General features: G+C 40.7%; 1 protein-coding gene across 4 annotated transcripts in view; it reads left to right on the forward strand.

The window, feature by feature from the left end:
* SLC37A4 (solute carrier family 37 member 4) overlaps positions 1-19611 on the forward strand; it is a 51040-nt gene extending 31429 nt beyond the window's left edge. For 3 of the 4 annotated variants that reach the window (XM_056541618.1, XM_056541619.1, XM_056541622.1), the window contains exons 3-10: positions 5093-5325; positions 6818-7061; positions 9556-9717; positions 10836-10921; positions 12381-12494; positions 12645-12710; positions 15138-15276; positions 18995-19610. In XM_056541618.1, coding sequence (XP_056397593.1) covers positions 5093-5325; positions 6818-7061; positions 9556-9717; positions 10836-10921; positions 12381-12494; positions 12645-12710; positions 15138-15276; positions 18995-19161 — 1211 coding nt within the window. In that variant the 3' untranslated portion in view covers positions 19162-19610. Of the gene's footprint in view, positions 1-5092; positions 5326-6817; positions 7062-9555; positions 9718-10835; positions 10922-12380; positions 12495-12644; positions 12711-15137; positions 15277-18994 lie in introns of all 4 variants that reach the window. The other variant, XM_056541623.1, reaches the window with a different exon arrangement.
* Positions 19612-21609: the final 1998 nt, after the last annotated feature.

The raw sequence follows: 21609 nt of genomic DNA on the forward strand, positions 1-21609 counted from the left end.
ATACTTTGGGGGGTGCAGTTTTTATAATGGGGTCTTTTGTGGGGTATTTCTAATATGAAGACCCTTCAAATCCACTTCAAACCTGAACTGGTCCCTGAAAAATAGTGAGTTTGAAAATTTTGTGAAAAATTGGAAAATTGCTGCTGAACTTTGAAGCCCTCTGGTGTCTTCCAAAAGTAAAAACTCGTCACTTTTATGATGCAGACATAAAGTAGACATATTGTATATGTGAATAAAAATTTTTTTTATTTGTAATATACATTTTCCTTACAAGCAGAGAGCTTCAAAGTTAGAAAAATGCAAAATTTTTAAATTTTTCATCAAATTTTAGGATTTTTCACAAGGAAAGGATGCAAGTTACCACAAAAATGTACCACCATGTTAAAGTAGAATATGTCACGAAAAAACAATCTCGGAATCAGAATGATAACTAAAAGCATTCCAGAGTTATTAATGTTTAAAGTGACAGTGGTCAGATATGCAAAAAACGCTCTGGTCCTTAAGGCCAAAATGGGCTTGGTCCTGAAGGGGTTAAGGCAGTCCACTAGCCCTTTATTCTCTTCTACATACCTTCTTTCCTTTGTTTTTAATTTAGTTATTCCTTGTTTTAATTTTCTTTTTTTAATTTATATATCTGAAGAATGTCTTATCCCCTTTTTTCACAGACTGAGCTAGTTTTTCTTCTGCCTGCGCTTTAGAAGTTTGTATAACTTGCTTGGCCTCTTTCTGCCTAGTCTTGTAGATTTCCCTTTCTTCATTGCTCTGGGTTGTTTTATAATTACTAAATGCGAGCTTTTTGTGTTTTATGATTTTGCCCACTTCTGCTGAGTACCACAGTGGTCTCTTCCTTTTTCTGCTTTTACTAACAAGTCTAATGCAGTTTTCTGTTGCCTTCAATAATGCGTCTTTTAAGTAGTCCCATTTCTCCTGGACTCCATGTAATCCGTTCCAGTCTGATAGGGACTCATTTATGACTAATCTCATTTTTGAAAAGCCTGTTTTGCTAAAATCTTAAACTTTTGACGTTGCGGTCAAAGTGGATTGGGGCGTCTAAATTGTAAAAAAACGTATCATGGCTAGTCATTGGGCTGATTGGGGCACTCCCGGTGAAATCACAGGGTCCCAATCAGCTGAGAGGAAAGCGGGAAGGTCCTAACTAAATAATAGCAAAAAAAAAAATGTTAGAGAAAAAAAGAAAGGTTAATAACTGTGAATTAACCCTTTCCCATTTAGAAAAAAAAATGATGTAAACAAAAATAAACATGGCACCAATTGATTTGAATTTTTTTTTTTGGCCACCGGAGTACCCCTTTAATAGCCTTTTAAACATGACTCCTGCAGTAAGTTGTCTGTAAACTAATTTCTTCATCTAAAGCTTGGTTCACACACTTCTTAAAGTTTGACTTTTTTATGTTGGGTTCACCTGTAGTATTTTGGTCCGCATTTTAAGATAGGAAAAAGGTGCAGATGTTTCCATTTTAGGTTTTCTCTGTGTCACTTCCACTTTTGGTTTTGGATAAAAAATACTGATCAAAATATGTGTGTACCCAGCCTAACAATGTCAACGTACAAAGTTTTTATAGTAGTGTAGCCTATGTACATATGTGTGAATGAGGAGATGGTAACGTCTAAACATTATATAACTATTGCACTTCTGCCTGCTTAGTTTTTTAATAATAAACTCTTAACTCCAAAACATAACTACTTTTTTATATGTGGTAGTTTCAGTATCAGTGCCCTAATACAGTATTAGAATGTAAGTAGTGTAACAATTATGTATGTATTCTGCTCATTTCTTTATTAGATGCATAAGAATACAGGTAGCCTTCAGAATGTCTGTGCAGCTACCACATTCCCCCTTTCCGAGTATCGTCTCCTGTCACTTTATGCCATGTTTGAGGTGATTCCAGAAGGCTTCGACAGCATATTGCATCACATAGATCACTATGTTTACTCACCTCTTGATGTAATTGAAAGTGCTTGTTAGGCTGTGGTGTGAAGGAGACCATGCTGACATACACACTGGAGCAGGGTTCAAATTGATGGCAGCTAAAAGCAGTTTAAAGGGGTACTCCGGCGCAAACAACTTATCCCCTATCTAAAAGATAAGATGTTGGATCGAGGGGGTTCTGCCGCTGGGGAGGCCCTTGATCTCTGGCGTGGCACCCCGTCATTCGGCGCACGGAGCGAACTCCGCTCCATGCCCGATGACTGGCGATGCAGCCGCCACACCCCTCCATTCACTTTTATGGGAGGAGGCGTGACGGCTACTTCCTAGCCATCACGCTTCCTCCCATTGACATGAATGGAGGGGGCGTGGTGTTACGTCACAAATGCAGAAGCTGCAAGCTTACGCGTTCCTGACAATGCCGCTGCCGGCACAGAGATTGCGGGGGTCCCCAGTGGTGGGTCTCCCTTTGGATAGGGGATAAAATGTTTGTGGCGGAGTACCCCTTTAAGGCTATATTACGCACAGAAAATGAGACCTCAGATTTTTTGCAGCTCAGCCGAAATTCGAAGCCTCATTGACCTTCCGCCGCAGAAGACAGGTCTTTTTCTGGCTGTGTGAATGAGGAATCCCATTGAACATAATCTGCAGTACATTTTGGCGAAATTATTTTGTGGAATTTCGCCATGTGAACGTAGCCTTTTTGTTAGTGGCCATGTGGTGTTGCAGCTAAACAACTCTAAGGTGCTTTTACATATAGCATTTTTGCATGCATTCTGCATTTATATATAAATAATTATCGTTGAACAATTAAATAAAACAAATTTAATGCATGTAATATAAATAAAAAATAAATAAGGTACGTGTAATAGTACCCTTGGTTGGAAATAACCCATATGTAGCACATTTGCGTCATATTATTTGCACTGAATTTCCATTTGCAAAGTCTTTGAGATTTTTAAGCTCATACACAAACTGCAGGAAAAATCTGTGGAACTCGACATGAGGAATGAGTCTAAAAAATCTAAAGGCGTTCCTATTAAGGTGCTTTTGACCTGGAGCTGTCATTAGTTACTTTTTTGTCTAGTAAAATACTGAAACCTAATAAAATCAATGGTGTTAGTTGGATGCTGTTGGGGGTTCTGGCTTGCAACAGATCTGCAAGCACCTTTTTTCTGTTGGTCTGGTCCACTGATGGAGCAGAACAGTAGAACAAACAATATTAGTGTGACCCAAGCCTAAAAATTAAATAAGGGTATTCTTGTTACAGATCCTAAAAGTCAGAGCCTGCTTGTACTGCGCTTATGGTTGCTTTGTTCTAGTTGCTAGATGTTCATTATATACAAGGTGCCCAAATTTAAACGGTATGTTACAAATTTATTGATGCTTTCAACACTCTAACAGGGGTATCAAACTAATTTTTACCAAGGGCCACATCACCCTTATGGTTGCCTCTAAAGGCTCCCTACATTGACCCCATATAGTAATTTGGTCCCCTCTGTGCTCCCATATCGTAGTTAGGCTCCTCTTTGCTACCATATAGTAGTTAGGCCCTTCTATGATCCCATATAATACTTAGGCCGGTCTGTGCCTCCATATAGTAGTAAGAACCTCCACGCTGCCCCTATATAGTAGTAAGGATCCCCACACTGCACCCGTGTAGTAGTTAGGACCTCCACACTGCCCAATAAAGTAGTTATGACCCCTACACTGTCCCAATTTAGTAGTTAGTTGTCCCACACTGCCCCCATATAGTAGTAATGACCCTAATACTGCCCATATGTAGTAGTTAGGACCCCTACAATGCCCCATATAGTAGTTAAGCCCCCACACTACCCACATATACCACTCCTATGTTCAGGAAGCCACAGGCCCCAAAGTCCTCCTAGTCTGCTGTATATGAAATGCAGCAGACATAAAGGACACAGCCAGTGCTTGGTGGATGAAGCATAGGGAGCAGGCATCAGCACATCATTTTTTTGTGGCCTACAAGATCCAGATGGGCCACAAAAGATGGCCTGACAGAAAGGATGTTGCCTGCAGGCCATGTGTTTGCCACCTCTTGTTAGCTGTACAGGTAGCAGATTGACCTGACTGCACCAAAATTATTTTGCTTTGCAGAATCAGTCTTAGTGTGCAGATTCGGTATTCTTCTATTTAGGGTGTAATTTTCATAATATTTTTTCCCATTTAGCCATTATCTTCAGGCCCTCCTATGGAGGTAAAACCTACAATGCATAGTGTTGTCTGCAGAAAACCTAGTACTTAGTTTTGTTTCTGCATTGTTGAAAAGCCAGTAAAACAGTAATAGTCCACGAATTATAACAATGAGAGCCATTTATAAATTTGCTTTGGCTTTTGATATATGGTCTTATAGCCAACTTTTAAATTATACATTGTGCTTTTCAGGCCAATGAACCATATCTTACACAATGCCTCCATGTAAGGCATTTGATGATATGACTTAGATGTCAAAGTATTTTGTAACTTCTAGCAGTTCTTTGTCATGTGTCTGCTTGCCAGTGCAGCTAGTATTAAGTCACAGATTATACTAGCGGGTCCATTGCCCTAACAGGGTATATGGGAAAGGTTATAAAAGAAAACCTGACAGGTCCCCGGGGCCTCACAGAGGGGCCCCAGCACTTGACAGGTGTGGAAAAAAGCGTTCTGACTCTGTTCTCCTCTGCTCTATGCAGTGCCACATAGAGAAAAAATGCTGAGCACTGTGACTGGTATCCAGTCACACCGGAGGAGACATGACTGCATACAGTCATCATGTGTGCCACACTTCTCCTGCCTAGACTGGCTTCATTAACATCCTGAGTGAAGGGAGAAGCTCTGCACAACAAGCCTGACTGGTGAGAGGCAGGGATTGGTAAGTGTGACTGGAAGCTGCGCGTCCTCTTTCCCATGACTGGATACCAACCACAGCACACAGTATTTAAAAGGTCTTTTATGCTCGATGCCTCCTGGGGCCCATCTTTGAGGCCCTGAGAATGTCACAGGTTCTTTTTGATTGAATATTGATTAATATTGTTTACTGTTTATGTTTAGAATTATTGGCCAATTTAATTATGCATATTATGTGCTGAAGGTTGAATAATGAGATTAATAAATGTGTAATCAACAATATATTACCCACAGGTCTTATCACCAGCAGCCAGTCAGCAGCCTATGCGATAAGCAAGTTCATCAGTGGGGTCCTGTCTGATCAACTGAGTGCTCGATGGCTCTTTTCTTCAGGACTCTGTTTAGTGGGTGTGGTGAATGTTCTGTTTTCCTGGAGTTCCAGTGTGACAATTTTTGCCATTCTTTGGTTCTTTAATGGTCTTGCACAAGGACTTGGCTGGCCACCCTGTGGGAAGGTTCTTCGAAAGGTAAGTGTAGTTTTTAATGGAATATTGTCAAGTCAACCACAACTGTCACCTGTGTTGTGTATGACCACAGGTTTCATATGGGCATAATACATGCACATTCTTTCGCCTACATTACAGATGCAAGTCCTGGCTTGACCAAGTCCTGGCCTGGCCTGACCAGGCCAGGACCATGCACACTCTTGTGAAACCATAGTGTGGCTTCGTATACATGAGACAGATCTGCTGCAGATTTTTTGTGGGTGTATTTACAGATGCAGATTTTACTACTGATTCACAGCAACACTGCGTATTTAGTGCAGATTTTGGCTTCTGGGCTGAAATGGGAACAGTCTTCAGCAGTGAGATATAAGCCTTTATGTAATCTGTAAATGAGGCTCAAGGGTTCAGGGGGCATTCCCCATCATCATTCACCTCTTACATGCCTGCTTCCATATGCCTACGTACCCTCCTTTGATTAACAGCAGGCATGGGGCAGTGAGTAAGAGGAGATGGGCTGGCAATCTTGCGGTGTTGGGATGCACCCCCTGGATCCTTGATCCTCATTCATATTATTAATACAAAGGCCTAAATCTCAGCATTTGGAAAAGACTATGGAGATTTAAAAAAATCTATGCCTAGAATTCTAATGAGAAATCCTATCTTGCCATGGTATTATTTTTACCTCTGTTTTGCTGCTGACCGATCCACTTTCAATGGTCACTTCCATTTCAAATACTTTAAATGCCACAGTTGCATTAGATCGTGCATTTCCAGGGTTAAATCCCTGGGATCGGACATCTCTGTGATCTCAGCCATTGCAGCGGGGGCCCAGCTCTGCCATCAATCATCAGGCTCCAGTTGTTCACATGAGCACAGCTTCTGTGCAATCACACTATCACCATAACAAACATAACCATAACATACTGAACTCAAAAGGGGAGATTTATCAAAACCTGTGCAGAGGAAAAGTTGACCAGTTGCCCATAGCAACCAATCAGATCGCTTCTTTCATTTTTCGGAGGCCTTTTCAAAAATGAAAGAAGTGATCTGATTGGTTGCTATGGGCAACTCAGCAACTTTTCCTCTGCACTTGTTTTGATAAATCTCCCCCAAAATGTTTACATCCATTGTGCACCAAGTGGTTCAATATTTTCCAGAACAAGACTACAATGTGCTCTTTAGACAGATTTTACGCTATGTCTTCTGATACAGTAACCACCCCATCCCCTTAATTTAGTAGAGATGAGGCCACAAGGCACAGACCTCCGCTTATTATATTTCCTGACCTGTCTTCATGTTAATCTTCCCTTTATGTACTATTTTACTGTGCTCCTATCACATTGCTTATTCTATACACAGGGATGTTGTAATGTTCCAAGTTGATGTCCAGATTTTTCAGGGTTTGTAGCACATGAACTAAATGAAGGAAAATGCATATAATCAAATTATGTACATGTTACCATTTGTCTTATTCTTCTTCTTTAAATAAATATTACACTTCTTCTCTTGTCAGTGGTTCGAGCCTTCACAGTTTGGCACGTGGTGGGCAGTGCTGTCATGCAGCATGAACCTCGCAGGAAGTTTAGGTCCTATTATCGCAACTCTATTAGCAGCTAGTTACAGCTGGCGCAGTACTCTGTCCTTCTCAGGTCTCATCTGCGTTGGAGCCTCAGTCATTTGCCTTATACTCATCAAGAATGAGCCATCTGATGTGGGGTTAAAGAACGTTGAGTTGGGGCCCAAGAAAGGAAAGAAAGGTGAACAACTTAAAGTTTCTATCCAGTTATTTATAAGCTGCAGAAAGCCTACATGTATACCACATTGGTCTACTTAATCGCATTGTAAGTGGAAGTACGAGTAGATAAAGTTCTATTTGCTTGTAGTCTTCACTAGGGGGTGTTTAGGAGCTTGCTGTATGCAGATATATTATTAAGGTCTGTGGGAACTGTATCAGAGAAAAAGATTTATAATAATATTCAGTAGCATAAAATTTTAAACATTCTAAGATTATTAAGCAAAATGGTTTCCAAAGTTATTTAGTTTAACTTACTAATATGCTTTGTTTTAAAGGGATTTTGTTGTTCAGGAACATTTTTAACAGGCTAATTCTGCTATAAAAACAAAAAAATAAGCCATACTCACCTGCCCAAGTCCACGCTGTTGCCATGTTCACAGTGCCCTGTCCCAACTGATCTGAGCTTCTGGTGACATCTTAGCAGGTATAGTAGAAAAATTGGACTAATCTTGGCGCTGGAGCTCTGGATTAAAGGAAGATCAGGAACACATCTGCATTCCTTTAAAAGGCTTTATTGTGGATACAGAAGCTACGCGTTTCTGGTCCGAAACTGACCCTTCGTCAGGCTATATCCATATACACTTTTTATTACTACTATAATAAAAAGTGTAACTTTAGCAATTTTTTAAGAAATTTTTTTTTTCTATGGAACATCTGTTTAAAGTATGTTCACACATTATATTTGCTGCAGATTTTATTATTGATTGAGCAGCATAAAATGTGCAGCATGCAGTCATCAGCATAAAATCTGCAGTATATATAGTACATGTGAGCTTATACCCTAAGGCAGCATGAGCCCTGCATGAGCCCCAGCACTGGCCAACTCCTTTTAACCTGTTAATAACCCATAATATAGATGTAAATCATGGAGACGTTAACAATGTTTGAAATGAACTCAGGAGCTGAACCTGCCCCATACACAGTCTCTTTTTTGTCAGTGATTAACCAGTATTGTAGTTAATGGCCCTCATTTACTTAGAAAATCGGGTCGTAAGTCTATGTTGCTTTCTTACCCGATTGCTTTTTTCCCCTGGTATTTATTATTATGTCGCATCCTGTTTGTCGCACGTGGGTTTTGTAGGTTTTGGTTTCTAACTCCTCTGAGTTGTCGGGAAAAAATCCACAACAATTGAATAAATTCGGGTTGGAAAAAATTATAAATACGTGGGAAAGCTCAGAAATGTCGGGTTACGCCCCTTTTTCTGGTTTGGGAGAATCCACATCGGGTCCGTCGGGAAAAAATGTTGCATCGTGTCGCAGACTTGCGCACGATGTCTGCGACATGTCACAGACAAAGATGCGACAAAAAAACCCGACAAAAGAGGTCTGGTTTAGAATAGTAAATGAGGGCCAATATCTTTATAGTTAATGGCCAATATTTATCAAATTGTGAGAGAGAAAAATTGGAGAGATTTTCCCACAGCAACCAATCACAGCTGAGCTAAAGAGCTGAGGTAAAGTGAAAGCTGAGCTGTGATTGGTTGCTGTGGGACAATTACTCCAATTACTCCAGTTTTCTTTGATAAATCTGGGCCAATATCTTTATATAAAACCTTTTGGTGTTAGCATTTTAACATTTTATTTGACATTTTTTACCACAATGCCATACAAACTCACAAATTTGTGTAGTTTGTGGTTTGTTTCCCCTCCATTCAAATCACATTAAAAGTTCTTCAATACACAATAAACTGTCTACAGTACGAAGAGTACTGTAATATTAATGTGCAGGATATGAATTGTTTGTTTTAGGGATATAAAGTCATATTAAACAAAACATTTTAATATGTCCAGTACATTTTCCTGTCAGGAAAGTTCCGGGTCTGGTTAGTTTCTGATGTAGTCTACTATTTTTTGCTAGATGTGAACAGAGATCTTTTTAAATACAAGTTTTGTCTAAATTAATCCATCACCATTTTGTTCAGTTTGCTTCCTATTAAATTACAACTTCCTATTAATCCATCACCATTTTGTTCAGTTTCCTTCCTATTAAATTACAACTTCCTATACAAATTCCTATAAATGCAACAGAATCAAACAATAAGAATAATTTTAAATTAAACATTTAGCGGGAGACTTTTCAAAACCTGTCCAGAGGAAAAGTTGTCCAGTTGCCCATAGCAACCAATCAGATCACTTCTTTCAATTTTAACAAGGCCTCTGCAAAATGAAAGAAGCGATCTGATTGGTTGCTATGGGCAAATGGACAACTTTTCCTCTCGACAGGTTTTGATAAATCTCCCCCTTACTGTTTACTGCCAGTAACCACATTGTAAATTTGGCAATGCCCTGTAAAAACATATGCATTTGTCCACACTGAAACATACAAGGTCTATTGAAAAATACACACCTTAGCCCGTATGATGAATGAGTGGATCATGTACTTGTATTATACTTTGTCTTTTGATTTTTCTTCATGTTTTATTAAGCACCTTCCCTTTTGCTGCTATTTATACCAGGTTCCAAATCTGCAGATGAGACGACTCTCAAAGAGTTCCTTCTTTCTCCTTACCTATGGTTGCTGTGCGCTGGGTACTTGGTGGTATTCGGGGTGAAGACATGCTGCACAGATTGGGGGCAGCTCTTCTTGATTCAGGACAAGGGGCAGTCTGCATTGATAGGTTAGTGACAGACACAGCAGATATCATTGAATATAGTTTACACAATAGAAATCCCCTCACTCTGACATGCAAACCAAAGCCACACATGTATTTTTGGCCTTTGTAGGTACTATAATGTCACCTGCTGACTTCAGTAGCCTGTTTTTAAAGGGGTACTCCGCTCCTAGACATCTTATTTAGAGATGAGCGAATTTACAGTAAATTCGATTTGTCACAAACTTCTCGGCTCGGCAGTTGATGACTTTTCCTGCATAAATGAGTTCAGCTTTCAGGTGCTCCGGTGGGCTGGAAAACGTGGATACAGTCCTAGGAGACTCTTTCCTAGGAATGTATCCACCTTTTCCAGCCCACCGGAGCACCTGAAGGCTGAACTAATTTGACGCAGCATAAGTCATCAACTGCCGAGCCGAGAAGTTTGTGACGAATCGAATTTACTGTAAGTTCGCTCATCTCTAATCTTATTCCCTATCCAAAGGACAGGGGATAAGATGTCTGAGCATGGTGATCCCGCCGCTGGGGACCCCCGCGATCTCTCTGCTGCACCCAGCGTTCATTTAGAGCATCGGTTGCAGCGCCGGAGGCTCGTGACGGCGCGACCATGCCACCCTCGTGACATCATGGCCACGGACATCACGCCCCCTCCCATAGACTTGCATTGAGTGGGCGTGGCTGTGACATTACGAGCTGGCCTCCACTCCGTATCGCCAGTCATCCGGCACGAAGCAAAGTTCGCTCTGTGCGCTGGATGTCTGGTGTGCCGCAGCCGAGATCATGGGGGTCCCCAGCGATCAGACATCTTATTCCCTATCCTTTGAGCAGAGTACCCCTTTAACCTATCAGGATGGATTTCCATGCTTTGACTGTAAACTAAAAAACTTTTATTTTAACAGCGAAAATAAGAAATTAAATTATACAATACAGAAAATTTCCTTGTGATTTAAGCCATATTTATGTAAGATTGGGCAATCCTTTTTTTTAAATAAAAAATAAATGCTGCACATAGAGAGGGCCATTTCACTGGGGCCATAGCGAACCATTTCTTATAGGAGGGCTTTATGCATAAATTATCTTTCTATGTTATACTGGCATTTTCACTCTTTCCCATTGTTCTTTAACAGGAAGCTCATACATGAGTGCTCTAGAGGTAGGAGGTTTAATAGGAAGTATTGCTGCTGGATTACTGTCGGACCGTGCTGTAGCAAAAGTAAGAACTATCAATGCAACCATCACAAATGCATCTTTTTATTTACATTTTTTTTTACTGTAAAATTACACAAGACAGATATTATTGATGCTGTAAGGCTTCAAAGCAGAAATTTATTTTGATGTCAGTATCTAAAGGGTCCATAATGGGGCCACATTTTAGCCACTGTTTTGGCTTCAGTACCTGAACCTCTACCAGGTTTAATGATGTGAACTTAAATAATCATAAAACCCTTTGATTTTAAGGCCTGGTCTGTAGAACTGCAGATTATTTGGCTATTGCAGCCACTAAAATGTGGCCCTAATACAGCCCTGTAAAAGTGACCCAAGGCGACTTGGAACAAGATCTGATCCTATCTTTAATGTAATTGGGAAATTTTTTCAAACCAACCTTCAGAAAAGCTTCTGATTACATGGTAGAGTTTGATCACGTTCTTGTCACTAAGACTATGTTAAAATCTGTGTTGGATGTTCAGCTTGGGGCTTCCACAGAAGACAGAAGGCCTGCTGCATGCCATATACTTACAGAGCTCAACAGACCCCATTGAGTTTAATGGGGTCTGTCTGGTTTCCAATATGTCGTCCATTCATTTGACCAGACAAAAAAACCCTAAATGCTGTATTTTTGGAGGGGTTTTTGATGGATTATGTGACATGGGCCCTAAAGAGAGTCATCCATAGATTGGCTGCCATCTTGATTTCTTCTTCCCCTTCAGCCCCCGATATGGCTATGTTAATACCTACTTTTCCCAATATGCTTATGACTTTGTAGAAACAAAGGGGATGCAGCCTCCTCACTGCATTTGCTCTGCTCTGAATCTTAAAGGGGTACTCTGGAGGACAAAGAATGTTTTCACATCAACTGATGCCAGAAAGTTAAACAGATTTGTAAATGATTTCTTTGTAAAAATCTTATCCTTCCAGTACTTATCAGCTGCTTTATGCTCCAGAGGTAGTTGTGTATTTTTTCCAGTCTGACCACAGTGCTTACTGCTTCCACATCTGTCTGTGTCAGAAGAGGTTTGCTATGGGGATTTGCTCATGCCCTGGACAGTTCCTGACACGGACAGAAATGTCAGTAGACAGCACTGTGGTCAGACTGGAAAGAACTACACTACGTCCTGTGGAGGATTTTCAAATATAAGTAATTTACAAATCTGTTTTTTTTGTCTGGTACCAGTTGATTTGAAAAAAAAAAAAGTTTTCCACCGGCGTACCCCTTTAAAGCTTAGTGGTATCACCTGAATAAACAAATTACACTACTAGAATACTAGTGGTGAGTTAGTATTATATGTCCAAAGTTGATGGATTGCTTCTTTAAATAGGCGCTACGCATAAGTAAAGAGAAAGGTGCAGAAAAGAGATATTAATATTGCGAGAGATTGATATTTTATCAATTACACTTGTATTCACCAGTTTCTTTACTGTTTGAATGATGTCTTTTTCATCCTCATTGTTAGGCAGGTTTGAAGAACTATGGCAACCCTCGGCATGGTCTTCTGCTGTCTATGATGGCTGGAATGGTTGTATCTTTGTTTCTGTTCCGTGTTACAGTCACCCCAGGATCACCCAAGGTACCATAAAGCTTGTGCAGAAAGGTTACATGTGAATGCTAGATCCAGTTGATTCTCACCTTTTGCATGTCTTAGTACACTGATTGCTTATTCTTTTATCTCATTCTTTGTATGCTTTAAATATACTCTTTGCTTGTCACATTCTCTTAGGTTGATGGGATCTTGTCTCTTGCTCTCCAGCCTCTCGCTGAGATGTTTAATCTGAATGAACAAGAGGTTTCTGTATTTCTTTTACTTCTTTTTTCTGTTCTTTTCCACCTGACTAAAAGTTAGAATTTGCTGCTTCTCACCTGGCATTGAGGCTCAGGAATTTGCATTACACACTTATGATCAACATTTTCTTTACTTTACTGACTGGTTAATAGTTAAAAGTTAAGCAGAATTTTCCAAAACTATAAAAATGTTCATGTATTAAAGGAAATCTGTCACCAGTGTCACCTGCACTAATCTGTCGGTATCTACAGGTAGTGCAGGTGACACTGATGACAATGGTACTTACCTTGTCCTGTTCCATACAGGGGATCTCTGGTAATTTTCTCCATTAGTTTCAGCTCCGGGCACCCAGCTTGGGGCGCGGGCGGAGCTTAGTGATGTCACTGCTGCTGTTCTCTAGCAGCGGGACCCAGCAGAGAGCAGCAGCGGAAATGTCACTAATCTCCGCCCAAGCCGCTGCTGCTCTCTGTTGTGTCCCGCTGATACAGAACAGCAGCAGTGACGTCACTAAGCTCTGCCCAAGCCACTGCTGCTCTCTGTTGTGTCCCGCTGCTACAGAACAGCAGCAGTGATGTCACTAAGCTCTGCCCCCTTGCCCCAAGCCAGGCCTGGAGCTGAAGCATACCGGAGAAGAATACGGGAGATCCCCTGCATGGAAAGGGACAAGGTAAGTACCGTTGTCATCAGTGTCACCTGCACTACCTGTTGGTACCAACAGGCTAGTGCAGGTGACACTGGTGGCAGATTTCCTTTAATAACAGACTTGTGATTATTATTTGGGTGTTACCATACTGATTTAATACACTTAAAGGGGTTGTCCCGCCTCACTCATTCAATTCAATTTTGAGGCAGCTTCTGCCTGTTTTTATCTTTCCATTGAGAAACACCAGTGAGGGAGTGTTTTATGGACAAGTTGTACTTTTCATTGGCACCCTTTAAGTTCACTGTACAGTAAAAATTACAAGTTATCTTTATTTTGTGGGTCAGTAAGATAATATCAATTACAGAGATACATGTACTAAATGTGGCTGCATGTCTACCAAGATAAAAACCTCACGGAAAAACATTATAAACCATACCTACTAAATTGAGGTGCTGTAAGAAATAAGTTTTATTCAACATCTGCATTAAAAACCACCATACAAGGAAGGTAAAAAAATAGTTACAAAAGAAGCCATACCCGAATATGGAGTCTGTATAAAATGTTAGCACAAAAATATCAGGTAGTACTATAATGTCAGTCACATTGGTTACTAAATTGTTACCACCAAAAACATAGGAAGAGAGAGTAACTCTACCATTATGTAGAGTTTAAGAATGAAAGTATGCCCCTGGTTTTCACCGTGGTCAGGCATGGTCAACAGTCCAGATCATACACTGGAAAATCAGCAAGGTACCTAGGTATAAGAACGAGGCAACGTCTGGAAAACAGTCACAGATCATGAATATGGATCAGCAGGACAGAATTGACACCTTTGCTAGTAGTAAACTACACAATTGCTCAGGCAACAGGAGGTGGGTGTGCAGCATTATATATGTGGTGCCTGACAGGAATGGGCGAGGGAAACTTAGAGAAGCACACACAGCCAGTGCTTGCGCATGGCCCCTAGAGAGCAGAGCAGGAACGGCAGCAGTGGTAGAAGCAGCAGAAGTGAGTGCAAAGGAGCAAGCCTGGGGGCCTACAGTGGAGACACGGAGCAAAGAATGTGGTTCTGGTGAGTGCCAGGACATACAGTACACAGCGGATTCCAACCGTCAGTGTTACACATAATGCACATAAATCAAGAATACATGGTATACAAATTCCACCAGTCTGAGGATGACCAGGCTAATTGGCAACCGTGATTTGTACCAGGCAGGACTATGCTACACAAAGCAAGTGCCATTTATAGTATATGGCTAACATAATTATGTCTCGGCATATACAGTGCCTTTAGATGCATTAATTCCCCACAGGTTGGAATAAGAGGTTTAAGGGGAGATTTAATAAAATCTGTGCAGAGGCAGAGTTGCCCAGTAGCCCATAGCATCCAATCAGATTGCTTCTTACATTCTTTAGAGGCTTCTGAAAAGGCAACTGGGCATCTTTGCCTCTTCACAGGTTTTGATAATTTCCCCCCCTCAAAGAGGCACAGACATTATAACAGCACAAACTGCATAACCCATGAAAGGGAACACTATCATCCCTTAGGATGTTTTTACTATCTCCAGGCGCTTAGGGTGGGAGGAATTGCTATACCTACAATATGCTTATGGGCGCAAAATAAGCGCACCCCAAAGATAAAACCAAAATTAGGCTAACATCAGTGCCAACTAATGCAAGATAATTATAGGTTATGTTTTACAGATTGAAATGACTACAACATTTTCATTGTTGCTTTATTTTTTATGTAAAAGCATAGCATTAATATGATATTCTTATTGTGGTAGGTGTGGATCCTCATTCTAGGAGCTATCTTTGGGTTTTCTTCCTATGGTCCCATAGCTCTGTTTGGAGTTATTGCTAATGAAAGTGCTCCTTCCAATTTCTGTGGAACTTCCCACGCCATTGTGGCACTCTCAGCTAATGGTAAGTGTCACTTCCATTTCATTATTAAATACGGATGCGAAGATATTGGCCAAAGCCTTGGCACTTAGGTTGCAGAAAGTAATCTGCGATCTGGTGCATGTAGACCAATGTGGGTTTATCCCAGGCAGGATGACAAAACATAACATCTACAGAGTACTGTCTAATATCCAGCTGGGGGAGGGGTCCCACTCCATCCTGTCATTAGATGCCGTCAAGGCATTTGACAGGGTGGAGTGGGAGTTCCTCTGGGGAGTGCTGGATTAATTTGGTTTTGGAAGTGAGTATGTAGACCTAATTAAACTACTTTATTCAGGGGCAGAGGCCAGAGTTACGATCGAGGGTAGGAGATCGGAAACATTTAGCCTTTCTTGAGGGACAAGGCAGGGTTGTCCCCTCTCCCCCCTGCTATTTACATTGGTCATCGAGCCCTTGGCGGCCCGAATAAAAGCAGACCAAGGAGTAGAAGGGTTCGGAGCGGGGGGAGGAGGAGACAAAACTTCTCTATATGCGGATGATATTCTGGTTTTCTTAAAGGAACCAGAAAAATCATTATGTAGTGTTATGAATATCATCAAAGACTATGGTTCATACGCAGGATTAGCGATAAATTGGGAAAAATCAGAAATGTTGCCCATAGGAAGAAAAGAGATCGGCCCCATGCGAGAAATAAAAGAATTAGATAGAGAAGGAAAATGTTGTTATTTAGGTATTCAGATCTCTGGAAAGATTGCGGATTATCATAATCTCAATACAAAACAGCTGATTAAGAAACTGAAGAAAAAAGCAGAGACGTGGAATAGTATGAATCTCTCAAGGGCGGAAAGAATAGTTATTATTCGATCAGTTGTACTCCCAAAGTTATTGTAAGTGTTCGGTTCCTCACCAATATGGTGTGAAAAGAGTGTATTTAGTAAAATAATTGCAATATTAAATGCACTTATATGGGGGAGGAAGAGGACGCTCGACTACCTGTGTCAAGCAAGAGATAAGGGAGGCATTGAATTCCCGGATGTAGTTAAGTATTTTTTGGCAGAGTGGAAGAAATTTGGATTTTTATCACTAAAGGGAATTATGATGATATATTTCAAGTGCTAGAGTCAGGGCAACTTGAGGAGCCAAAATGGAGAAAAAACGTAATAGCGAGAGATTTACATAGGACATGGAAAAGGTTTAAAAATGAGCTAGGAATAGAAGGGACATTAGACTCTGCACCACTTTGGTTTAATTCGAATTTGAAAGAAATTGCGGAAAATAGGTTCTCTTTATATGGATGTAAAAGGATAAAAGATATCTGGGCGAAAGGAAGAGTTAAGAGATGGGTGGAAGTAAAGGAGGAATTTGGACTGCGGGAAAATATGTGGTTGGAGTTTATTGGGGTTAAAACGGCTCTAGAGGCTATTGAGAAAGATGAGAAAAGGGGAATAGTAGAAAGAACAGGAATAGTAAAGAACTTAGAAGAAGGTAAAATAACAAAGAGAGTAATGGCATATTTATATAAAACAATGAGGAATGGTAAAAAAGAGAAAAAAGAACATAAATGCTTTAAGTACTGGCAAGAAGAGCTAGGTGTAGGAAATACATGTAATTGGACCAAGGTATTTAGGAATGTAAAGAACTCATCCCCTAATGTAGACCATCAATTGATCCAGTGGAATATTATTTACAGAATAGATTACACCCCGCCATTTCTTTTTAAAATAGGTAAACGAAAGGATGGGAACTGCCCAAGATGTGGCATGGGGGGGGGCAGGCTTTCTGCACATTATATGGGAATGCGCCTAAATTCAAGAATACTGGAAAAATATAATTAAAATAGTTGAAGAAATGATAAATTGTAGAATAAAAAATAATTTGGCATTGATACTTTTAGGGGACGATAGTAATATAAATCTACCTAGAGGGGAGAGAGGAAGATTGTTAAAATTACTTTTTTATGCAAAATTTATCAAAGTTAGAAAATGGTTAGAACCAAAGGCACCAGACATTCAAGAATGGAGAGAAGTAATTAAAATAGTGAGTATTTATAGGAAATTTTTAATTTTTTTCTCTTCTCTATGTTTGTAATTTGAAGGGTAATAAGATAAATAGGGAGGGGCAAGGGGGGAGGGATGGGGAAGGGGGGGGAGAAAAGGGAAAAAATGCACTTGAATGTGATAACTTGGAGTTGAACTGTTTTTGTATATTGTAATGTGATTAACAAGTAGAATAAAGATATTAAAAAAAAAAAATTATTTTTGTTCATAATTGTATTATGTAAGTTATTTTTATATTAGTCATTTATTTTTATGATTTTCCGGTTTTCATATTAAGTTAAAATCTTATTAGTTTACAAATCCACCTCATGTCCTCATATCTACCCTGTTGGCTCATTGCAAAGACTTACCTATAACCAGGAATCCATCTATTCTGCTGACCCTATTATTCTGCAGTGTTGATGCACAGGAGGGAAAGGTGCCTAGCCCATTTATGGGGTCTACATTTATTTATACCTGATGCTTAATATGGCAGTCATAATAAAATGTATTGCTGCAGTCTAAAATACTAACACAGTCGTTTCATGCATCATTCCCTGCGACTTTGTGTGGAAAACAAAATACTGTCCTAATAGCTTGCTGAAGGCCCAAACTGTACCTTCAAATACACTTATTGACAGAAGAGTTTATCTTACAGATTCATACAGATTCTGTATGAAATAAAAATGTAATGGCCTATCACATTCCATACATTGCCATTCACCCCAGAAGCATTGCTAGGCTTGGATGCACCATAGCCAGCCTCAAGTAGTGTATAGAACTGAATGTTACAGCTCCTTTTCCCTTTGAGCTAGACTGTAAAGTCACCATGTCTTCAGTGCATAGTGCTATATATATTAGCTCCCTTTGCAAACTGCTGGGAACACAGTAGAGTTCGAGAGCTGAGGGGTGTGTGTGGTCTGTCTCAGCCAATCACAGCCCATCTTACACTAAACTGCTCTGGGCTGTGTGTAGAGGAGTGAGGGAGGAAGTTCTCCCCAACAGGGCTTTATGCCATGTCATGCCTGTGGGGAATGCCCCTTCCTAGTCTGTGGAGCTCAGTGAGAGTGAGAATAAGATACAGAACAATATCAAGGTAGAAAACCTAAGAATTATAAAAATAAAGGCAGGGGGTGGTTTATATCATAACAGGGGGAGCGAACTGGGAGGATTAAAATATGTATTAAGCTCATGACAGGTACTCTTTAAAGGGTTACTCCAATGGAAAACAATTTATTTAAAATTTAATGGTGCCAGAAAGTTATAAGTAATTTGCAAATCTTAATCCTTCCAGTACTTATTATCTGCTGTTTACTACAGAGAAAGTTATTTTCTTTTTTAATTTCTTTTCTGTCTGACCACAGTGCTCTCTGCTGACACCTCTGTCCATGTCAGGGACTTTCCAGAGCAGGAGAGGTTTTCTATGGGGACTTGCTCCTGCTCTGGACAGTTCCTGACATGGACATGGGTGTCAGCAGAGAGCACTGTGGACAGACAGTAAAGAAATTCAAAAATAAAATAACTTTCTCTGTAGTATACAGCAGCTGAGAAGTACTGGAAAGATTAAGATTTTTAAATAGAAGTAATTTACAAATCTGTTTAACTTGATTTAAATAAATAGTTTTCCACCGGAGTATCCCTTTAACTAATACTTGTTATGGATGTAGAGTATTTTTTTTGTACTAAACCTTTTTGTTTCTTCACAGTTGGAGGATTTCTTGCTGGATTACCTTTCAGCACAGTTGCCAAACATTACGGTTGGGATACAGCTTTCTGGGCGGCTGAAATGGCTTGCTTAGGCGTAACCATAGTCTTTTTTCTGATGAGGAACATACAGACCAAGATGGGACGCTTACCTAAGAAATCTGATTGAGACCTAGTTCAAGAATCCTCCCCTAACTACATGCAACAACCTGAAAAGAAAAATCAGGAGGAAGGGAGGAGGGAGAGTTGATTCGAAGTTATGAGTAGCGCTCATTTCTGAGTACTGCAGAATTATTACTGAATGTGCCAAGCACATTATCTGGCCGTTCCCCATTCTGTCTCAGATGTATTCCACCTGCAGGACATCTCTTAAATCATCCTCTTCTAGTATTTATGAAAAAGAAAAAATTACCTGTCATTTCAGGTGAAATACTGAGATTACGATACCTCTATAAACATGTAAGACTTGAATCTAATCCTTCTACATTTCATGGAAGAGCCTTTGGTCAGAAGCAGTCTGGTGCACATTTCATAGCACTATATGTCAAATACAATATTTACCTTAAAGGGGTTCTCTGGTGCTTAGACATCTTATCCCCTATCCAAAGGATAGGGGATAAGATGCCTGATCGCGGGAGTCCCAACGCTGGGGACCCCCGTTATCTTGCACAAGGCACCCCGTTTGTAATCAGTCACGCTCCGGGTCTGATTACTCTCGGTCACGGGGCTGGCGGCGTGTGACGTCACGCCTCCGCCCCCTGTGACGTCACGCTCCACCCCTCTATGCAAGCCTACGGGAGGGGGTGTGATAGCTGTCACGCCCCCTCCCATAGACTTGCATTGAGGGGCGGAGCGTGAGGTCAAACGGGGGTGGAGGCGTGACGTCACATGCCGCCGGCCCCGTGATCGACAGTAATCAGACCCGGAGCGAACGCGCTCCGGGGACTGATTATAAACGGGGTGCCGCGTGCAAGATAACGGGGGTCCCCAGAATCGGGACTCCCGCGATCAGGCATCTTATCCCCTATGCTTTGGATAGGGGATAAGATGTCTAAGCACCGGAGAACCCCTTTAACAAAAAAATAATGGGTTTGGTTTGAACCTACACCACAAGTACAGTATTCCTGTTAGTTGTCTTTTGAAATATGTGAAGGTCCTTCCTACACCAAGTTAGGCGTTATGACTTAAAATGGTAGTTAAGTTTCAGCAAATAAATATTTTTGTATACTAGAAAGGTATAGTATTTTCTATATTACAAACTCAAAAACAGAACAAGGAGAGAATCGGAGCACACACCTGAAAATCCTGCTGCAGCACTTTATTCCTTGTTCTTGCTGTACCCCGTGTCATGAGCAGAGCTAAGACAGCAGGAGCGTACACCCAGACGACAGCCACTGTTTCACCCCGCAAGGCGTTTCATCAGGCCTGCCAGGGGCCTGATGAAATGCCTTACAGCGTGAAACAGCGGTTGTTGTCCGGGTGTACGCTCCTTGTCACGAGCAGAGCTAAGACGGCAGCAGTGTACACACGGATGACAGCCGCTGTTTCACGCTGTAAGGCTTTTCATCAGGCTCCCAGGGGCCTGATGAAACACCTTATGGCGTGAAACTGCGGCTGTCATCCGGGTGTACTCTATTGCCATCTTAGCCCTGCTTGTGACACAGGGTACAGCAATATCTATGTTCTTCCCATGAATGATGAATAAAGTGCTGCAGCAGGATTTTCAGGTGTGTGCTCCGATTCTCTTCTTGTTCTGTTTTTGAGTTTATCATCTGAGTTGCTCATTTTGTATAGCACCACATATGTTCCTGTACTGTGTTAAGATACTTACCCCCCGTGTAGCTTTCGCTGATTCACCTATCTCCTGCATTGTCCATGCAGGCAGTGCTAGGCCATCTCTCCAATTGGAATATTTTCTGTATTACGTTTTGTATCAATTTCTCACGGTTTTGAAGATCTTTATTTTAATTAGAATTTCTTGTGGGTAGAAATCTTCCCATGGTCATGTGACAGATGCACAGGTGTATGGCTAGGATACAAGACATAATGGGGGAGATTCATCAAAACTAGTGCAGAGAATACGTCGACCATTTGCCCATAGCAACCAATCAGATTGCTTTTATTTATTTTTTTAAAAGGCCTCTGAACAATAAAATAAGAAAACTTTTCCTCAGCACAGGATGAATCTCCCCCAATGTAATTGATCAGCTGGATACATGTGTCCATCACATGACCAGGACAGAAAAAAATCTACATTGAAAGCATCATAAGTGAACACTGTTTAACATAAAGAAAGCATGCCGAATTTAAAGGGATTTTTAAAGTTTTAAAAACTTTTTTTTATATATCAACTGGCTCCAGAAAGTTAAACAGGTTTGTAAATTACTTCTATTAAAAAATCCTAATCCTTTCAGTACTTATGAGCTGCTGAAGTTGAGTTGTTCTTTTCTGTCTAAGTGCTCTCTGATGAAACGTGTCTCGGTAACTGTCCAGAGTAGAAGCAAATCCCCATAGCAAACCTCTTCTACTCTGTGCAGTTCCCGAGACAAGCAGAGATGTCAGCAGAGAGCACTGTTGCCAGACAGAAAAGAACAACTCAACTTCAGCAGCTGATAAT

The sequence above is a fragment of the Hyla sarda genome, chromosome 10, assembly GCF_029499605.1.
Source record: "Hyla sarda isolate aHylSar1 chromosome 10, aHylSar1.hap1, whole genome shotgun sequence".
NCBI lineage: Eukaryota > Metazoa > Chordata > Amphibia > Anura > Hylidae > Hyla > Hyla sarda.